Below are 21,263 nucleotides of genomic sequence, written 5' to 3' on the forward strand. Positions count from 1 at the left end.
GAGCGAGGAAACATAACAGACCATCCGATTTCTGCACTCCAGATTCGCGGCCGGAAACAGGCACACTTTCGCACGACTCGGCTACTGCAACATCCAAAACAGGGCACTCTTTGTTTTTCGACAGCCGGCCAGATGGCAACGTCCGTCCGCGAAACCTACTTCCTCAATTTCTCTCCAAGCTTCTCCACTTCCCCCCACCTTTTCACTCGTTCTGTTTTCAAATTTTGTAGAGAGTATTTTGGGTCAAATAAGAGCAGCAAGGATGTATCACGATGCATCCACGGTCCCTTGGCGCGCTAAGTTCTAACCATTAGGAATTCCATCACCTGATAAGTTTCCCCCTGCAAGACGCTTCCCATTTTCCAAACTCAATGCAGTTTCACATCCACGCTGCCGCCTCAAACAACGTTCGAGAAGACCCTCCGTGCCGAAAATAGAGCAGAACAATAGACCAGCGAACAACGCATTTGTCTTTTCGGAGCCTTCCGCAGCGTCTTCTTTCACCTTGTACACGGGAAGCAAACAGAGTACTACACTTGTCAAAAATCCATACTCCAACGAGTTTAGTCTGTCGGCACCATTTCATTTATCCCAATAAATCATTTCTTTGCCGCAACATCTACTGAACGTCAGAATTCACCCACCCTAATTCGGGAAAAAGATACTGCAAAGACATGAGTTTACAACAAAGTTAAATTTGTGAAGTGAGGCTGAATTAAATTGAATAAATGGCCAGCAACCTGAAATCTCGCGAGAGGAGAAAGAAGTTCTTATGTAAGATAAAAAATGTACAAGTGTTTAGACATTCAGATCTGCCTTGGAAAGCAGCCAAAAAGCATCTACGAACTTATGCTATGGTTCCGCCCGGTCTCGAACCGGGGACCTCCTGTGTGTGAGACAGACGTGATAACCACTACACCACGAAACCATCAATTGGATAAGCTGTGCAGTAACTTGTCGTAGATAGTAAGAGCATTAACGAATGGTCTTCATGATACAACAGCATCCGATACAAAACCGTAAGAAAAGAAGGGTATCTTCACCGCCTTACAACCTCACATAAAATATCTGTTTCCATATTATGAAAGCATACACACATGTTAAATTAATTGATACCATTTGTTCTCAGTCTTCCAATCTCCACTACATCCACTACCAAACTTCTATGTCTGTAGTACAAAACAGGGTATACAACATCCATGACTACATAAATATGAAGTGGAGAATCCGTGCGTGTCCCATTCATCTACACTACAAAAGAGGACATTTGTATGACAAGTAACAATAACAAACGAAGTGGTGCTTGCTCGAAAAATGACGTTGATTCATTTATTTGATTGAGTGCGAGATTATAATCCTTGATTTGGGGAAAAGAAAGATACAGAAAGAAAAAGAAGAAAAGAGGGTCCAGTTGTCGAGCACATAAATATTACACAGCAGTAGGGTGGTCTTCGTCAGGTCGGAAGCGTAGACGAGCAAGGAGTACCGTATCCCATTGTTGCCCCGCCGAAACCTCCGACACCTTATTAGCTGAGGCATGTTTCCCTGGGACTTCTTCATGATACGACGGACCACCCGCCAAGTCTGACGGCAACGAATCGAGGTCTATAGAGAACGCGCCCCACTTCTGACCATTTCGTGGTGAAGCGAAGACGTTGAAGTGAACTTGGCCGTCCGGATTATTATGATTTACAAATAGTCCATAGTCAGGGGTATCCAATGTTCCAATGACTAAACAGATACTGTTTAGAATTACACAGGATACGTGAGTCACTCTCAGTCCTCACCTAAGAATACATCCTCTTTCTGGAGGCGATGATCCGTAGCATACAACGACAGGATCCGATCCACATTCGCCTCAAACCAAACCTTCGGAGCGGTCAAATCAGCGATGTACCGATACATTGTTTGTTCAGCGTATATGTATGCGCTCTTGTGACCAGCGCGGATGGGAAAGGAAACTCGGCGGCTAACGTTTCGTCTATCGCAAAAATTAAATACGTTGGCCACACAAACGAGAAGGACGAACTCACTGATAATCTCCCGACGTTCGGCTGCGGAACCACAGCAAACCCTGTATGATATCTAAACCACGTTGGGCCATGTTCCGCCTGTCCTGACGTTGACTTCCTTTCTCTACCTTTCCGTAACCATAAAGGTTGGACATGCCGTCCGCTCGCCCACCTGACGTTCTCGGTGGGTCAAAGGCGTTGAAAAGCGTAACGAATTTCCCTTGCGGACGCTTTAAATAACCCACAGCGCCCAGTTCCACAGGAGCAGGCTCCCACAATGCTAAAATCACTGCAGATGGATTTATCAGATACAAACATTGACAAGCGGAGTTACGCATAGTACTTACAAGATGGATGGAATTTGTGTTGCAGACAGAGCCTGTACCTACTCTCATTCTTGCGTTGTGCAATGCCTTCATCTGCAGGCGGTGGTGACTCGACACGCTCTAATTCTATTCCAGGACCATCGGCAGAATGATCCGTAGCTGTGTTCGTCGACGTAGTTCGCGACGAGGATGTCGACTCATCATGAATGGCGGCTGCGCTCTCCGATTTGCTCCGCGGACGCATCTCCCTCTCAGGTAATCCCTCTGATGAAGGCGGCCCGCTCTCTGGTAGCCTGATTGGTCTATACTCGACCGGAGAAGCGCCTTTGCTGTCAAACCCCTTGTCCTCTTCACGGATAGGGGTAATTATCCGTTGTATTGGGATTGCTTGAGGAGAAAGTGTATGAGCCCCGTTAGTCAAGGTCGAAGGCCCTGGACTGGAGCGAGCAGAACCACTTCCTTCTACTGGAGGGTCGTCGTCCACTAATACCAGGTATAGATCCATGAGCGAGCTTAGCCTCCGATAATTAATAAAAATACGTACTGTCTGGCAATGCCACCGGTCTCATATCAGGGGACTGTTTCCGCCTGGAGTCATCTTCGATTAGCTTGGCTTTCCCTCCCATAGCCGGTGAATCTGAGTATTTGCTTAGACCTAGCTTCTTAAGTTCGCGAACGACCTTTTGGAATGTTGGTCTACTAGATGGGTCCCGCTGCCAGCACATATCAATAATGGCTAGAATGCTCTTAGATGCGTTGGTAGATGTGATAGGTGGTCGCTTGTTCTCTTCTATATGGCATTATATGGAAGTTAGCTAAGGTAGCAGGAAGGTTGAGTCAGACGTACCGATCACAAGATGTCTATATGTATCATCGTCTACCACACCCCACGGCAAAGCACCATGGCCGAAGACCTCGACACAGACAATTGCAAATGCATATACATCAACTTGATATGTGAGCTTGCCAGACGAAGTTCCGTCAACTATCTCCGGTGCCCGCCAACGCAGAGTCCCACCTATAATTTGCGGTAAGATCACGCACTATCTGCTGTATCGGGCACTTACGTGGAGGATGATTCCCGCTCAAACGAAAGGCCTCACTCTTCATCTCGCTCTGGCCGAAATCTGTCAAGACGCAATGCCCATTGTCGTCAATGAGGACATTCGTTCCCTGAAAGCCGAATGATTAGGAAAGGTTTTGTATTTCACTATACTGGATTTTACTTTACCTTTAGGTCCCCATGCATCACTCCTCGTCGATGAAGATACGCCATGCCCTTTGCAATCTCGTATACCGCTCTCCGCTCAAATACACTATCTATCAGCTTCTTAGAAGAGCGCATATAGTCGACGAGATTTCCATTTTTCATGAACGGGCTAACAAGAAACCATGGCGGGTCACCTGTTGCGGAGCTCGCACCGAGTAGAGGAAGCACGTTTTGATGCTTGAGGTTCTTCCAGACAATCATCTCGTGGATGAACAACCTCTGTGGTGTCGCCAGTGTGAGCACCTTCACCGCAACTGTCTGGTTCCTCCAACGAGCGCGGTATACATCTGAAAAGTAGCCAATACCGATCTTTGCTTCCATATCGACTTCATAACTAAACAAAGATTTAGCATATGGGCCTGGACAGTGTCAGAGATTTTTACCGAGTAATTGTCCAATTAGGAATATTGATATCCTGTCCGCGACTAAGCCGACGTAATGCATCGAGTCCAGTTTCTATGAATTCACGATCAAGCGTGTCCCTGTCGGCCCTAGCTGATCGTCTGCTTCCTTTCGCATCCCGCTTTGAGCCTTTGCTCTTCTTGCTTGCCCTTGTGGTGACACTGTCCATAGTTAAACGTCTCCGTAACCCCGTAAGGCCGAGTGCACCGGAGCCGGGTCTACCTCCAGTGTCCGCGTTGGCTTCCGGAGGTTCTTCCGCTGTTTCCGCTTCTACACTCTCCCTAGACTCGACTTCCTCCTCCTTCTCCCGCTCCTGCTCAAGAGCTCGCTGAAGTGTCTTCATTGCTTCAGCAATGTCATCACGATTAATCTGCAACACACGTAGCATTTCCACGTCACTCGATGTAGCAAGTGCGTCACGCATGAGTGCACGTAGGTCCGCCAGATCGAGCGCGTGGTCCTGTGCGTTCTGCTCCGTTACAATCTCGCCTAATTGTTTGCGGATCTCTTCGGGACTGGGTGGCGCGTGGAGCGTGACCTGCGACGCGTCTATCTTTAGGACTTGCGAGTCAGGAGTTGGTGGAGGTGACTGGGCGCCTTCGGATGCTGCAGCACTGGAACTGGTAGTAGAGGACGTCTTCGACTCGGAAGTATCTTCGGAAGTTTCTGTACCTTTTGAGCTTGTGGTAATGTATGGAGGTGGTGGTGGTTCTTGAGGGAGGTCAACGGGCTTCTGCTTTGGCGTCGTGTCAGGATCAACTTTCGATGGCGGCGGCGTAAGCGACGCAATGAGCCTCTCGGTATCAGCCTTTCGTTGTGCTTCCGCCGCTTGCAACTGGCGCAGTGTCCGTATTTGAATAGACACCTACTCCCAATGTCAGTCGACTTGAGTCTCTAGAGAGCGAGCAAACTATTACACACTGAAAACAGACTAAGAGCATCACTTAATGCAGCGTCGCAGCCGTTGATGCTGCGTAAAATATCGTCTCGCTTCAAATACCGTTTGAGGAAAGGCCTATGAACCTGCTTTTGGAGCAGAATATGCACAGATTTGAATGACCTGCAAAAGAAATTTGAGCCATAAAAGTATCATGCCCAGGAGAAGATATTAGGTCTTACTCGACGAGTTTCTGCATTGGGATCATCAACTCTTCGCCCACTTGATCACCAGCTTCGTATATCTCCTCACGAATAGACAACAGGATGTCAGCGCATCGTTCTGTAAGCCGCAAGCAGGCAAGCCTATTTGTCTAAAATAACTGAGGAAAGTAAGAGCATAGATTAAGTATTATACTTACCTCCACGAGCTGCAGAGCATCCCAAATGGTCAACAATACACGAGCCGCCTCCTCTAGGCCAGGAATAGGCGCGAAACGGAGGACATCGGCGCTTATTTCTAGCAAATCATGAGTTGCCTCTACACTATATCCAAGTGTGCTCCTGATCGCATAGGACACTCTCTACTGGTGTGTTAGCGAGAAAGGACGTGAATGTATACGAGTTAGCGTCCGTACCTTCTTGACCCGTGTCCATCGTTCTGACTGCTCAGGCGGCACACTAGCCCTCCTCTTTAGCTCTGCTTTCTCTCGCCACGGCCTCGCAGCATCGCGCGAGCCCCACCAGCCTGTCGGTTCGTAAGGAGATGCAACAACAGAACCTTCTGGTTCTGCCACCGCATTGAGCTGCGCATGCGTTGGGAAGTCAGCCATAGCAGAGGCAGAGGGAAACTGGCCACGAGGGGCCCAGCGTTCAAGATGCTCCTCCTGTTCCTCCCTGGATTCATGTTCGTCCTCTCCGTCCGACATTGTGCAGACCAAGTTCAGGAGATGAATTTATGAAATAGTTGTGGTAGTGGATAATCGCAGAGATCGAGATCCGGGCAGACTGAGGTAATATATACGCGGCAGAAAGGAACACGTCAAGCTGTGAAGAACAATAAGCGAGACGGATATAGAGGCGGATTGGAACTGGAGGCCGGGGATGGGTAGGTCAATGAGTTGGCCAGAGCGAGTCGCATGTGGAAATGGAAGTCAGTGGAGTCTGGATGTCTCCGGAATGGATATGGTGGTGCTAATGTACACCGATTCCAGAAGGCGAGAAATGTAGAGAATGGTCAGAAGGAGAGAGGAGAGTAGTGCGTGGAATGGCACAGGCAAAATGTGGGTACGTAGTTGTACTGGCCTGGTCGTTTCGGCGACGCGTCTAATTAACCGGTGGCAGTGTTACTACCGCGCCCGATGACTCCAAGCCCCTCGGCTCATTCACTCAATCGTCTACATATGGCGAAAGAAAACAAATCAATGCACAGCCAACCCCTGCAAAGGCAGTTACTGAGCATTGTCTTTGACTACGCATAGTATTTTTCCCGGCTTGACCTCAATACTGTACATACATTCAATTTGAATCCGCTCCGAGAGAGCAAATTGAATCCTGCATTCCTCGGGACAAAATCTGAGCCCAGATCTCTCCTCTGATGGATTCCACGTCACCACCATACAACGCCCTTCATCAATCGCCGCCCAGTGCGAATAACCTTCGCGCTCATCACGCTTCCGTCGTGCCCAAAATCCGCGCCGACGTCAACCTCACCAGATGGATGTCTGATCCTAACAAGATCTGTCGTATCTGTTTCATCTCCCCTTCTTGCTTTCTGGCCGATCGTCCCTCTGTCAGCATTGGCAAGCAGCTGCCACGGCAAACTACCTTCTATGCGCGCAGTGACTCCGAGGCAAAGACCAACTGTCATGGGGATCGCCTTATGCAAGACTCCCATAGAATACGCGTGAGCCATTATGCAAGGATATCCCGCCTGCGACGACGTCGAGTCAACCACTGCGATCTTAGGTTGAGCCTTCGCCGCTGCGTCAAGGCCCATAGCCTGCGCACCGCTCTGTCGGATGGCTTCAACGAACCCTTCCACAAGCGAGTCTGTATAATTTAATCCTTTACCATTAGGACGCAAGATTCGCATCAGGTCCTCGGATTTGATAAATACGGAAGGATTCGTTGCGTCTACCAATGATGCCTGTATAGAGTAGTTATTCCCAGACTGGGAGAATGTGAGCGTGTCCACGGGATTGCCGGAAGGGAGCAATTTCCCCGTCCGTGCACCTGCTGGGGAGACAAAATGGAGGTCAATACGTGACGCCATGCCAGGTACGCCAGCCATAGTGACCTGAGGAAGATCCAGAACTGGTGTACGCCCATCCATAGTACTACTAGAAATAGGAAAGCTCGTATCAACCTGTTTCCTGGTATTCGTATTATACGCATGAACGACACCAATATTTGGCGTCTCCGTTGCCACGCGAGGCACACAAAGTCCCTCGTCGACGGCGAAAACGCCGATCATACTCGAGAGGTTCCCGCAGTTGCCAGAATAGTCCAATGTATCATCACGTATGCCAACCTGGCAAAATGTATACTCGACGTCAATATCCTGGGAGCGCAGCTCGTCTGATGGTGGACCGACGACACAGATTTTGGAAAGACTCGAGACGCCGCCACCCATACCGTTCAGCTGTCGGCCATGATCGGGGTCGGGTGAACCCATAATGCCGAGAAATATCGGCGTCCAATCAGCTTGGTGACTTGGAAGATGATCGCGCCTGAGATATATGCCCTTGGAAGTTCCGCCACGTAGAAACGTAGCTGGCAGAGGATTTGAAATCCTACCGTTGGTGCTCATGAATCGTGAATTTGCGATCGCGCCTTGATGTGCACGCAACAATCGCAGGATGCTCTTGTGGAAATAAGTATTCATACGAAAGTCACAGTCACAGGGAAACTTGATCCAAGAAGGTGTTGCCCAGTTATCAAGGCCTTTGTCAACTTTATAAGAAAGTTTATTTTGCAGACTGCTTGTTTGTAGTGCGATGATAAGCAAACGCACGTGGCTGGCACAGCCACGTGAAGTCTAAAATTGTGACCGCTAATCATCACTAAATTCAAATTATTCAAGTTCAAATGCGTCAAAATCTTAGATTGGATTCATCCGTCCCATGTACGACTCAAAGCATTATAGGTGTAATTCATTGCATTTTCCCTTTATTTACTTTTGTAGAGACCAACTACGCCCTTGCGAATGATGCAGCTGTAAGGAATGAAAATAATGTGTAATTATGGCACAATAATTTATAAAAATACATTTATCTGCTAACAACGTAATTGCTATCATGACAAGAAAGGGTGAATTTATACGATTTTCTATGTCCTATTCCACTTAACTGTCTGTACAACTGTCCGGCCCCTCGCTGAATGCCAATCTTGACATGAGTATAGCATACATTGGCAATGGTTCATACAGGTATGAAACTTTAGAAACGATATTGTCCGGGTCCTTCCTTTCCTCTTCGGTTGTGCTAAACTGTCCCCAGAAAGTAGGTTTATCGCTTTCGCGTCGATGAGCCCTCCTTCTGCCAAATAGAGGAAACCCGAAACTATTTGGCTCGTCATACTCATAAAACTTTATCTGTGAAATTGAATTTAGAATATGGAAAGAAAATTAGGTAAAAAAAACTAGCAATGTTCTGCATATATAAGAAGGAAACTTACATCGGTTTCTGGTCTCTTATGAGTGACCATCAGGGCCCATTTTCTTGTTTTGATCATTCCAGTTACTTTGCAAATGTATGCTCATTTAAAACTATTCTGCAAGTGATCGTAACGTAGCGATGCGCACCTAAGATTAGTTCTTTTCGTCCCCTCCCGAAAGCTTGTTCAATATCCTGGATGTATTTATTAAACCAAGCCTTTGCTTTACTAATATCGCGCTTGTCTAGGTGTTTAAACTGAAATTTTTCGGTGTCAAAGACAAGGAATGCTCTTTCTGGATCATTTTTGTGTCCCAAATAATGTTCAGATTTGACTGTCTTCTGACCTTCATAGGCTTTCTTGGATCCCCTTACATGGAATCTCTTACCAAATCGACATAAATGGGATGTTTTTGTCGTGGCGAGAGAATGTTTGCTATCTGAGCGAAGCCTCATCCGCAATTGCCTGGAGTCATCTAATTGGGTAGCGCGCAGTGGTATGACCGACCGAAGTCCATCAATACTCGTTGGATCATATGAATTGAAAAGTTTCTTGAATTCCCCATGGTCGGTTACAAAGCCAACGTCACCAATATCGGCGGATGACGGCGTCCAAAGAGGCAATCGCACTGAGCAAGGGTAAATATGTCTTCGATATGTATAATTGCAACGCTAGCGCTTAACTTACTTTCGTTACTGAAAAAGTGGAACAGTTGATTTTTGTAGACGTCTGCGTGCCTCTTGACGCTGTCCACATTGGTATCATCTATGTCGGAATCAATAGTACTCATCTGTTTAACTCGAGTATCCTTCTTGTGCAACTTTTGTCGTTCTTTCGGCTTAGGTGTTGACGACGACTCTACCGTCCCTATTCGATGGAATGACTTAGTGATTATCAAAACGCGAATCTCATGATTTTACCTAGCTGTCCTGACCCCCTCTGATCCAATGTATATAGTACTCGTTTGCAAAAATCAATACGTCCAGGGATACCCTCAACCAATTCGAACTCTTCTACCTCGTCTAATCTATGCCTTCGATTATTTCTCCTTTTCTCCTTTAGTTTCTTCCTGTCTTCCTCGGCTTTGCGAATTTCTTCTTCGATTTGTTGACGTGCACCCTGCACGCCATTCTCATACACAAGCATCTCCACTCCAGCATTCATGTGATCTACTTTACTCTCTATTCGTTGCAGGTATTGCAATTGATTCTTTTGCCTTGCAACAGCGTCTCTGTCCCTCTCTGCCGTCTCCCTTGCCAATTCCTCCAATCTTGTCTCAAAACTTCTTCGGAGTTCCAATGCATATGACTTAAGATTTGATTCCACGTCCACTGTGTATGCTGGCAACTCTTGCGGTCTTCTTCGTTGGTCCAAGTCAGCTATTCGTTCCAAAACCTGTTGCATATCATCTTTCAAACTTTTTACCACCTGTCTTAAGACCACTGTGTCCATAGAGATGTTGAGTGTCAATATTGCCTGTCACAAAAAAAAGTGATAATTCCATCAGACGCTGTGCCTCCAGGCTTGTACCTCTTTTACACTTACGTTAAACGTCGAGAGAGATGCAGCTAGTTTCGTCTCGTTGGGCTTAATTTCTTCCTCTAGAATCTGCTTTCTTTTTATGAACTGTGTAATCCAATTCACTCCCTTGTGATGAGCTGCTGTTTGATATACCTCATAACAGGTTCTAAACGGATTACTAAGCTAATGGTAGTAGACAAGGAAAGCCATACGTTGCTCACTCAGCATGGGCCGTAACGGCTTGCAACACAGCCTGGCATTGGTCATCTGTTAATTGCTGATCGTTACGAATTGCCTTAAACGTATCGTAGATTCGACGGTGCTGGTTCGCAGCACCCTCGTACAAGTCCATCACTCGAGCTCGATTAAGCTGCATACAACGACATAGTGAGAAATGATTCATTTTGAGATACAAGGATACGAACGTACTCGAACGTACGTCAGAGCGTCAGAGATGTAGTAAAGCATAAGTGAACCGGGAGCGAGGGCTGCCAACGGCCCTTGGAAAATTCTTCCGACCTGACCGCCGAATTGCAAAGTATCTTCAAGTACAGGCTGAAGTATTTGCCTAATCTGCACCAGCCGTTCTTTGATTTTCTGATAAAAAGAAATTTACACGAAAGCATCCGCTTACCGACCAAAATACTTACCTGATTTCGTCGTTCGTGCTTAGCATTCCTCTTCCGCTTCGCTAGCTTGTGCGCATTCGCAGCTCCGTGAACTATTGCCTCCGCGCTATCACCACTATCGTGCTCAGATATTGAACCTACACTGCTAATGGCTGAATCTATTTCCATATCCCCGAGTGAATCTGACGATTCTTCTTCGTCGAGCTCATCTGCGACATCAGTAGCATGTCTAACTATATCTGAACGTTGGCTTGGAGTCCGTTTGGGCGGCCGGCTTTCTGAGTGAGGTTTCGTGTTTTCTACTAAAGTCAGTGTCACCGGGACGCCTCCAGGCTCCTTATCTGACCCCTCATCCGACGCGTCTGATTGGAGCATCATTCCACCCGCTACCTGTGAAAATGGTCTAGTGTGTTCCTGCTGCATAGATGGCTTGGGATTTGCAGACGACGACAGTGATGATGACGTTGAAGCTGAGTGAGTGTGGGTGTGTGTTGTGCGGTGTTTCCGATGTGTTTTCATCGGTTGTCGTGGCTGGTTCTCAGGCTCCAGCGTGCTCCTCGGCGTGGGTTTCGGGGTGTTTTGGATGCTAGATGGTAGATGCTCTGGGCTTGGTGGTGTCGCTTTACTGGTCGATCTTAGGTGTCTCCTGTGATATGTTACGTCGTGCCTTTTGCTGCGAGGATGAATTGTCGTATCTGGACTTGATGATCCTTCTTCCTGCTGATACCCTGAATTATCGACATCAGAACCTGACCCACCACAATTATTGGACATGTATTTTCCATTTCCAGGTCTCTCGCGCCCTCCCGCGTATAAATATAGACCCGTATCTGCGGAAGACTGAGCTGAACTCTCATCTGCAGCGTCTTGTGCTGCTGGATTTTTTTCATCTGGTCTCAAGCGGTCCCTACTCTTTCTCTTCCTAACCACATGCCTAGATGTCGGTGAATTGGACGCGCTGGTTTGAGCCCTTTTCCCATTGGGACTTGCTCCTGAACCATCCTGACCTACCTGATGTCTTCCCCAGTCCCCAGTACGAACACGAGCACGATGCTGCTTCTTCCCCCGATCCTCTTCAGAAGCCATTGGATCGGCACGAGTCAAAGAGCACTACGCGTAGAAGGACAAACAACGCGTCTTTGCTTTTTGGCTGAGATTGGCCGGGGAGCAATCGCCCACTTATATCTGCCCTTCATCTTCGCTAGAAGCACCCCACACCTGCACTTTGCAATGTGGGGTCCGAGCAAAGGGCCATTTCGAGCAAGTCCGATCATAACAAGCTAGAAGTCCAAGTACGATGCGTTTGGTAACTTGGACAAAGCCCGTCTCCATCTTTTCCACTATTAAAAGGTACGCAGGTTGGGTGAGGGCGCCAAACGCGAACGAAGATAGGCCATTCTATTTTCTTGACATGACTGTTGAACATTTGCCGGTGGACTTATTGAAAGGGCGAGCATAGGAGGGTCTAGAACGGGCGGCCAATGGACGCACCTCTCTCTCTCCAACTCACGGCTTTTGCCGCTCCGCGGCAACTACCAGTGGCGTAACGCAACGCTAACTCTTGGGAGATCAATAACACGGTGTGGCGTCGCTGTTCATCATCCGGATTTGTTTAAGCTAAAATCGCCGCATCAATTTCTTTAAGCAATGTTATGTGATATGGCATAAGCTATTTAGTATTTTCTCAGAGACAGAATGGGGCAAGTGAAGCTGACCTAGTGAACGTAATAATTACACAGACAAAATGCAAGCGATCATCCTCACTTTCACCAGAGTGGATGCACGACTGGTACATCCTGATACCAAAAGCCAGATGCATGTGCCTTCACGAGGTTTGCCGCACCCTGCCAGAAACTCCAATGTTCCTTCTACCTCCAAAAGGTAAGAATAACACCAACAGAAGATGATAATGTCTCTGCCATCGGCACTTTCTGTGCAACATCACAAGTAAACAAGTCGCAATTGGGATTAGCCACATCCACATTGTTGAGTGCAATTTCTAGGGTAATATACCCGTCTTCGGCCCATGGCAAAGCAAAATGCAAGACACGAAACTTTGTCGCAGCTGCGACCGATAGAGGGTGATTAGGACGGCTCAGCACACCCAGTACTCTTTAATGAAGGCTAACGTAAGTACACCTGACTGGTAGCACAGAGTATGGTCCAGACGACCGCTTAAATGCTTGGAAAACAAGTCCCTCTGTTCGACCACACAAGCTTCTCAGTATGTTTACCACTAGTCTCAATATCGTGATACACTCACAGAGTAAGTCTCTCGCTTAGGAGTGTGGCCAAGGATTTTTGCACTGCGACATTTCTAGTGGGCTTTGCGGCTTTGACAAGGCCATAGTGCTCCACGCCCCGAGAGAAAGATGTTCTTAATTAAGAGAATATAGCACGCTATAGGGCCAGACGACAAGCACAATTAGTGACAGTGATATTCCTTCAAAAGTTATATAATGCAAAACTTTGAATCTGAGCTGTGTAGGACTGATACCACTTGGAGAGGGTGCCATTCGTCGAGTCTCGTCTGAGCGTGTTTATTCAAGGTTCCCCGCCTTGGTAATGCGATAATACAGTCCTAACCCGCACTGTCAGCTGAACAAGCTATTTGACCATGTCTCGGGCACTCACAGACTACTTCTTGCCGCCTCCGGAGCCAAAGAAACTGGCCAGGCTTTTCTGAGAGCCATTTTGTTGGCGGCTTTTTGCCATGGATTGCTTTGACGACGCTTTCTTGCCTACTGTTTCTTTTGACACCGTAGGACCTTGGCCCTTTCCGGAGATTTTGCTGTCAGCGTTGACCGATGCGCTTTCCCCTTTTGTGGTCGCCTCTTTCTTTGAGGCCGTTGACTTGGATTTTGGCTGCGGTTTCTGCGCATCTACTGCTTCTTCTTCGTCTTCCTCGACAGACTCGTAGGAAGAGTAATCCACAGTGACTAGTGAACGGACTTCAGTGCATAGTTTATCAAACGAAACTCCTATGCATACCCATGTAGCCCTTCTCATCGAAGTCTGTTTTGCTTTTCACAACACGCTTCTTCTTCAGTCCGTTTCTACCAATCGGTACGGCTTTCTTTTGTTTTCGCTTACGTGGTTTTACCTTCGGAGCAGGGTCATCGGAATCTTCATCCATCGCTGAATCGACATGGTCTGTGGTAGGAGGTTCTTCCTCCGCGCCTTGCTCTGGAGGCTTGGAACGCGCTGGTTTTGATGCTTTTATGACGTCCGCTTAATTGCAGAGGGTCTAAGTCTCGTTTGGGGTTCGAGTTTGATGACATACAGAAACGTACCATCGTCGATGTCCATCATTGCACGCACACTTCGGTCAGTGTCAGAGTCGCCTGAAGCTCGTGCCTTTCCTTTAGTACTACTTTTGCTTTTGATTACTGCTTGGTCCTCCACTTCGTCGTCCGATAGGATTACGCCTTTCTTTACACGTGCTGTTGTGTATGCATCGTCGTTGCCGTCCGCCTTGGTCGATTCTCCTTGCTCGTTAGTTGCTAATTTCGTGTAATTTTGCTCTTTCGGTACACCTTCATCCGGATGCTGCCGCAGTACGGATACAGCGTCTGACTTCCTTTTTGTTCCTCTCTATCGGATCAGATACTATCTCAGTTACAAAAGATTGATATTAGCATAAATATACTCGCACCTTCTGTGAATTTTCGGTACCGATGCTCTTTTGCGACTCATCTGATGTAACTGCTGTCTTCGGCGCGGGCTGTTCCTTAGCAGTCTCCTTCGTCTTCGCCTTAGACCAATTTAGCTTGCCCGAAGTCTTGGGTTTGTCTTGCTTTACATGAGAAGCTTGACGGTCGAGTGCCTTCTCCACACGTGGTGGGTCTGCTTCTGGTTTAGGCTTTGCCGTAAACGATGTTGACGCTTGCGATTTTAATGAGCCTTTGTTTGACTTTTCTGCTTTCGTGCCACGCTTGAAACATGAGATTTTGTTATCCCCGATAAAAAGTAGATAGACAAAGACAAATACCTTAACTTGCTGACTGATTATTTTGCCCACAGTTCGTCCCAAATCATCTCCGCCATTCCTGTCCATCTCACGTACCTCTCTCAAAGGCACGCGAAACTCCGATGCATTCTGACAATATGAGTCTCAAGACGGACGAGGAGAGCGAAATATGAATGCATACCAGCAGGGAAACAGATGAGACTGAATACATGTGAAGAGCATGAATTTTGCTGAATGCCATTTTCGATGCTATATGTGAGAGAGAGAGAGAGAGAGGGATAAGCCATGGACGGATAAGGCACGTCTTTCAAAGCACGTACATTCGAGGTCCCCCTCATCAACAATTATGATTTTACATAACGAGAAGTCATGTCTAGCGTCATCGTCCACATCCATATCATTTCCATCACCGTTCATCGAGGTACGTCGAGGTTCTCCAGACACCCAGTATGTCGCGTATACGGGCTCACCAAGTGCACGCTTATGTGCGTAAAAAGATGAAAGCAAGCTGGAGGAGGATAAGACAACACGAAACGTCTATGGATACGCGTACAAACGACCAACTTTTTCGCAGTATTGACGTGTTCTGAAAGTTTGCGACTTAGCAGTCTGTACGTGACCTGCACGCGATACACGACCTATCAGACACATGGTCGAGCTTCACTGTCTAATCCCATACTCACAGGACCCTTTCCGTTAGCAAGCTCTTCTTCAATGAGCTCAAAGGACGCTTCGGTCTTCATTGTAGCTAGATGGCTGCGGCTAAGCAGTAACATGGCACAGGACACGCGACGCGTCTGAAAGCGAGACGCGTTCAATCGTATTCCCACGGTATATTCCTTCCCTCCTGCCGTAATCTATTAAATACTCGCGTACATGGCGCACAGGATCTCTAATACCGAGGTCAAATCCAGGAATGACAAAATATTTGCGTCTCTCACGAAGAGGCTCGAGTCTGAAGACGAGGTGACGTTTGTCGATGCCGCAAACAAACTGATGTCGTTCGTGTCGAAGCCTCAAGCATACTACGCCGAAGCACGTCCACTGGCGCGTACTCTACTTGCATATCTCATTTATCACTCGTAATAATTCGTGCCCTTGTTATCAGATTCTCGCCATGTGCAAGGTGCGAATACTTTATCAGACTCAGTCCACTCAGGTTCGAGTTAACAGTTCTCCTTTCTAGATTGCAAGAGCAACTCTTGCCCGACTGGTGAAATCCGATGCTCCGTTCCGATGCAACCCATACTATCCACCGGACTTGATCGCTCGCATAGCCGCCTATGCCAACTTAGTGCATACAATTTCTCGTCATGCCAGATACTTCGAGAAGGACCGTATACCAAAAGGTGACTGACACATGTTAAACCTATTACAACGAAACGAGCTTAACGATTCAGAAGAGCTTAACGACCTCTTATCCTCTGTGGAGATTTCAATGCCTGAACCAATTGGTATGGGTATAGAAATACCAGATATCGAAATGGGAAATATCTCTCCTATGTATACAAGCATTCTTCATGTCAAAACGTCGGCTCGGCTGAATAAAATCGTCAGGTCTCCCTTTAATTCGGTCCGCGGATCCACAACGCCCAAACCAACGGACAGTATTCGCGCCGACAAGTCATCATTGGAACATCGTAAGGAGGACGAAAACCCACCCGCAAGTGGCGTGACTACGTATTCAGACGTTGACAAAGGCGACAATCAACAACTACAAAATACCGTTGAAGGGAAGCAGCCTCGAACAAAGCCGCTTCCTATTCCTATAACTTCTTCAGCACCTACAATTGACATACCTTTACATGCTTCTTCCTCATCTACTCTTCCTACACCTACGTTTCCTGGTCCCAGATCCAACTATTCCGACGAAAAAGTTAATATTGACAGCATTACACCCAACTCGCCCTCTGCAACTCCTCAAAAAGACACTGCAGACAATTCTTCGAACGACGACACGAGTATTCCAAAGGACTTATCCTCGCCTTTAGAAGAATTGACGCGACGCCATACCGAACCACCGAGTATCACTCTCGGGCCATCTACAGAATTTCAGCCAGCCAGTCTTACCCCCAGTTCGTCCTTTATTAGAAAGACATACTATGTACTGTTACTAATGTACCTTCATACAGGCGAAATAAAACAGATAAATGAACTCAATGGCCTCCTACACGGTAGAGCAGTAGGAAACACCTTAAATAACATATCCCATCCAGCAAGCGTCACCTTCGGATGCATCGAACCCGGAAAACAAGCCGGAGAAATTGTTATCTTACGCTGCAGACTAACATCGGACCAGAAGCACTTGCTCTCACTCTGGCAGGCACGGGATCGCCTTGAGGGGTAAGCATGCGATACATAAAAAGTGACACCTTTGATAAATAACAATATTTAATTCCTTTAGGGACTTAGCTACCAGCTTGTGCCTCTCTTTAGCATGCTATAGGTATCCCAACTCATTCCAGGCTAATTTCCGGCCCGCGAACGAGGCCAACCCACTAAATTCATCGATTTTATTGGGATTACCTGTATCATGGCCAACAAATGCAAGACTTTCTGCGGATATTGGAACATCCAGGATATTCCTCGCACCTCCTCTCCAGGTTCGTCATCTTCATGATATCGTATATTACGAGTCAATTGAATAAGGTACGGCCTCTGTATAGCCATCCGCAGAAAATCTTGTCGATATCTCGCCATTTGTGAACACAAATCCCGTTGAGGTCCGACTTGATCATGCAGCTGATATGAAGGAATATGTTTTCGCCTTGATCTCACACCCTCCAACGCCGTCGCAGCTGTGGGAATTGGAAGAACAGCGGACTCAGACGAGAAGTTTCCATGCAGTTATTGACGGGTTACGAATAACAGCTGCAGATGTATTTGGCTGATACTGCGGGAGGAGTGTGCCTAATTTTATTTCTTTGCTAACGTTTCGTCTCTCTTTGTTGCCATATTGCTGTGTTAAACAGCGTAAAATTGCCCAAGAGATGTAAAATCGTGTGTATATATGTAGATACAATGTGTATGATACCTTAATTGTCCATGGCGGAAGTCGTTAAAAGGCACTATTATGCCTCGAAGAGTGAGAGCCAGTCTCGTTCCGCATTCCCCTTGTCAGCGTGAGCAACAAATTCTCAATTCTCGCTTGTCGGTCCTAGACACACAAGTTATTACCACAATTAAGAGAGGGAAAGGTACAGAAGAATGGACAGACCTGCAATTCCTTCATTTCATCCTTGAGTCGATGCACCGGGAGGTCGCGGATCCCCTCAAGCATATTCTCAATTCTCCGAACACCCGCAAGCGCCTCTTCCGAAATTGGTGACGCAGGACCCATTGTGTTCTCTGACAGGGACGTTACGATACGTGGGGCGCCAAATAATCGTGCTAAAGGGCTCGGCGTCCTCAAGTTCGATAGTCCAGGAACGAGTCCACCTGTCTGTCGACTATCTGCTGGCACGCCCTCCTTAGGCCCACGACGGGGCGAACGAGGTGCGCCAGGGGATGGTAAGTGATCCGGTGTTCCTGTAGTGCTTGCGCTTTGTGCCCGACGTCGCGATGGCGTGCGTGTCCCTTGTCGTTTGCGGAAGTTCTCCCGCGACGCTAGCGAGCGCAACGCCGGTTCATCATCGTCTTCACTGAAATCTTCGAAAAGCGCAAACTCTTGTTCCTCGGAAATATCGACGTCGAATATTGCGTCGTACAGCGTGTGAGCGCGCACGCCGACTATGGCTTCGACAATGGGCATGTTCTTCAGATTCCGCGGAAGTGAGTTGTAGATATGCTGCGCCTTATCTTTCCCTACTGCAAATAAGCTGTCTTCAGACTCGAAATACCGTTCGTACAGTCCGATGACGACCAGAACTGGGAACGACTAGGAAGACGACTTAGTAGGAAATAATTTTCTGAAGACGACGGAACTAACAGTCAAGCGAATTAAAAGTACGTTCGCAGTATGTAAGGACCTCGGGGACAACACCCAGCTCAAAGGCAACAATGAAACGTAGGCTAGGAGATTGAACGGAGGCTGATAGCTGAAGAGAGCATCAAGCTTTACCCTGCAACGCTATGAGTCAGCATCCTGACAGTGCCTACGCCTAGGAAAGCATCACTTACCCCTCTATAGTGCTGATGGTGAATTGGAAAAGGTACTATCATCTCGTGAGCCAAAATTATAATCAGTGAAGCCAGACATGCAACATACCTCCTGACTGGCATTCTGTGTCGTCCATTAGCAACACTGGAATTTCAGAAACAGATTGGACTTGCCTGATCAATTCGAGCAAAAGTATTTGAAAGTATAGAAATCAAGACTATGAAACAATGGCTGAGCACACTCGGCAAGGACTTCTCAGTTGCTACGCACTTGTTAGCAACAAAGTGTTTGACAATGCCGCAAACATTGTCATCAAGATCGGTCCAAACACTTTATGAAAAGCTTCTGCCTGTGAGAAACTTAGATACGTGTTACCAAACCAAATCTCGATCATTAGCCAGATGATTTTCTTCAGCGGCCATAGAGTCTTATCAGCTGGCGAGTCAATGACGTCCATTTAGTTAGTATTATATGGTGCAAACCAGAAGCCCTGACCTAGTGTCCACAAAGTGAAAGCCACTCCGGAGAAGCAGACTGCTGCAACACCCGTGAAGAACACGAAGTCGACAACCATGCCACGTAGAGCTCTGTATTACTTCCATTAGTTCTAAGCAGGTAAAGGTAACTCATATCACGTACAATATAACAACGTTATTTTTAATGGCGAAGAATGCCAGCCTGCAATGCACAGTAAAAAAATGGCCGCAAACATCAAAAATATTGCTCTTACCGTGGAAACAAAATGCATGCCCCGCATGAGAGAATGTCGAATGCCAGTTCCGAAGAATATGCTATCCGCGAGAGTCATTAAAATACATGCCAGACCAGTGATAAATGAAACTCACCATCACCCCGAACCAATCCTCTAACACGTAAAGAGAAGTAAACCAGAAAAATCAAGAGAAACCCAGTGTCAAATACATTCCACATCTGTAAGGCGATGAGAATTTAAATCGGACAGTAGCAAAAGTTCATGCCACTGACGCTCGCTATGTAGACTAAAGACATCAAGGGAGTCAGATACTTTTCGTGGTTTCATATCTAAAGACTTACTGCCCCATCCGTGCTCACGAGCTTGTGCGTATTCTTCCAAGAGGAATGCAAATGCAAATACGATAAACACAATTTCCCATATTCCGAGCTGCATGAAGTCCCTTTCTACAATACCTAGTCAGTGCTGAAATCGCATTCGATTTAAAAAAAAAATACGTACGAGATAAACAGAGACAAAATGTAAGCATCAAAAGAACGAAATTAAGGAACTCTAGTATGGCTCCGTATTTGGGTACTCGAAGCCTGGTACAGCAAAGGACCATTCACTATGTGTCCTAGTGTTTGCATTAAGGCACGACTTACCGGTAATGATCAAGAAAAGGTGCTCTACGTCCATCGTAATATTCGACGGGTCGCGGTTTGTAATTGTCTGCAAGTAACGACCTATTTGAAACCGCCGAAAAGACAAGTCGACCCGCATATATGTCATTTACAACGGCCTGGACGACTGCACTGGCAAGGAATGATTTTGACTTCGTTGCAATTGCCATCTAAATGCAGGTGCCTATAATTAGAGGAACACACAGCCGAAGAACAACGAGAGCGAACCTCAAGTGCGTTAGTCGGATCATCCAAGTCCTTCTCATTGCCACCCAACGACGCCTTGATTTCCTCTACGACTTCCGGAGGCGCACCTGAAATAGGGTTCCAGCTAGTAGTGAGCACAGCAGCAAGCTCAAGCTTCGAACTTGCAAATGTTCGAACGAGCTTCATTGCAAGGATCTCACACATCATGGCACGCGACGCCATCACGTTTGCATGAGCCATGTCCTGATCCGCGGCGTGTATGAAGTGCGAGCGAACAACGAGACACGCGTATACGACAGCTTCATTTCCGAGCTTTGCATACTTGTATACCAGTGGGCGGACGATAGCGAAGCTGATGTCGGATGCAGTGAGCTGTCTGGTCCACCAATGCCACATTGTCAGATATCCTATACATGAGACATGAAATATCGGACTTACTCCCAAGACAATGCGGTATCTGCATTGAATTCACAGACTCAATATCAAGTGCAAAACACATTCTGAATACGCTGAACATGCCTATATTTTCCTGTGCCTCATTAAGCAAGACACCCTCAACGAGGACAACGCGTATTTCTACTCACCGTTACATCCTTCCTGAGGTGGCAAATCAACGGAAATACGCTAACATAGGAGAGGTCTGGAGACAGCAGAGGCGCTTGCTCTTCGGGATCCATGGTGAAGAGAGTGAAGAGGGATCCCATCTGGCAGGCAGAATGGACCCCTGCTCTGTTGCCTCGCGACTTTACCAAGTGGAGAAGAGAGGGCGTCGATCATTTCACGCGTCTCGACCCGCTCATGTGACTGCATACATTCACAATTTCGAATTCGATTCAGGAGGACATCAGATGATGCGGACAGCTCCAAATTTATCTATCTGGATGGACATATCATCTATTATTTTTACTTTCTGTGCTGCT

At 47.1% G+C, this 21,263-nt stretch overlaps 4 protein-coding genes and 1 non-coding gene across 5 annotated transcripts; 1 reads left to right on the forward strand and 4 right to left on the reverse strand.

Moving 5' to 3' along the window:
- Positions 1 to 855: 855 nt before the first annotated feature.
- On the reverse strand, positions 856 to 928 carry FOMMEDRAFT_t9. Its single transcript has one exon. It is a non-coding gene; the product is annotated as a tRNA-Val (tRNA).
- A 326-nt stretch (positions 929 to 1,254) lies between these two features.
- On the reverse strand, positions 1,255 to 6,123 carry FOMMEDRAFT_17451 (uncharacterized protein). The gene is made up of 13 exons (XM_007263217.1): positions 5,525 to 6,123; positions 5,309 to 5,470; positions 5,130 to 5,260; positions 4,932 to 5,070; positions 3,992 to 4,875; positions 3,570 to 3,942; positions 3,406 to 3,511; positions 3,186 to 3,356; positions 2,883 to 3,128; positions 2,360 to 2,821; positions 2,034 to 2,301; positions 1,788 to 1,981; positions 1,255 to 1,731 (listed from the first exon to the last, which is right to left on the reverse strand). The coding sequence occupies exons 1-13, from the start codon at positions 5,813 to 5,815 to the stop codon at positions 1,430 to 1,432; spliced, it is 3,729 nt and encodes a 1,242-aa protein (XP_007263279.1). The 5' UTR covers positions 5,816 to 6,123; the 3' UTR covers positions 1,255 to 1,429.
- Positions 6,124 to 6,300: 177 nt separating this feature from the next.
- FOMMEDRAFT_165651 (DUF453-domain-containing protein) lies at positions 6,301 to 11,932 on the reverse strand. The gene is made up of 8 exons (XM_007263218.1): positions 10,715 to 11,932; positions 10,494 to 10,661; positions 10,286 to 10,434; positions 10,089 to 10,230; positions 9,464 to 10,019; positions 9,231 to 9,410; positions 8,932 to 9,171; positions 6,301 to 7,841 (listed from the first exon to the last, which is right to left on the reverse strand). Exons 1-8 carry the CDS (start codon positions 11,777 to 11,779, stop codon positions 6,496 to 6,498), a joined length of 3,846 nt encoding a protein of 1,281 aa, XP_007263280.1. The 5' UTR covers positions 11,780 to 11,932; the 3' UTR covers positions 6,301 to 6,495.
- Positions 11,933 to 16,101: 4,169 nt separating this feature from the next.
- On the forward strand, positions 16,102 to 17,554 carry FOMMEDRAFT_26142 (uncharacterized protein; the record flags this gene model as incomplete). The annotated part of the gene is made up of 4 exons (XM_007263219.1): positions 16,102 to 16,738; positions 16,796 to 17,006; positions 17,110 to 17,266; positions 17,330 to 17,554. The coding sequence occupies 4 exons, from the start codon at positions 16,102 to 16,104 to the stop codon at positions 17,552 to 17,554; spliced, it is 1,230 nt and encodes a 409-aa protein (XP_007263281.1).
- Positions 17,555 to 17,721: 167 nt separating this feature from the next.
- Positions 17,722 to 21,020, reverse strand: FOMMEDRAFT_138738 (receptor-activated Ca2+-permeable cation channel; the record flags this gene model as incomplete). The annotated part of the gene is made up of 19 exons (XM_007263220.1): positions 17,722 to 17,820; positions 17,881 to 18,011; positions 18,033 to 18,540; positions 18,592 to 18,724; positions 18,783 to 18,817; positions 18,871 to 18,885; positions 18,936 to 18,979; positions 19,033 to 19,197; positions 19,258 to 19,349; positions 19,402 to 19,440; positions 19,493 to 19,553; positions 19,608 to 19,692; positions 19,747 to 19,760; positions 19,816 to 19,920; positions 19,976 to 20,058; positions 20,119 to 20,306; positions 20,365 to 20,719; positions 20,782 to 20,800; positions 20,924 to 21,020. 19 exons carry the CDS (start codon positions 21,018 to 21,020, stop codon positions 17,722 to 17,724), a joined length of 2,268 nt encoding a protein of 755 aa, XP_007263282.1.
- Positions 21,021 to 21,263: the final 243 nt, after the last annotated feature.

The sequence above is a fragment of the Fomitiporia mediterranea genome (genome assembly GCF_000271605.1).
Source record: "Fomitiporia mediterranea MF3/22 unplaced genomic scaffold FOMMEscaffold_2, whole genome shotgun sequence".
Taxonomy (NCBI): domain Eukaryota; kingdom Fungi; phylum Basidiomycota; class Agaricomycetes; order Hymenochaetales; family Hymenochaetaceae; genus Fomitiporia; species Fomitiporia mediterranea.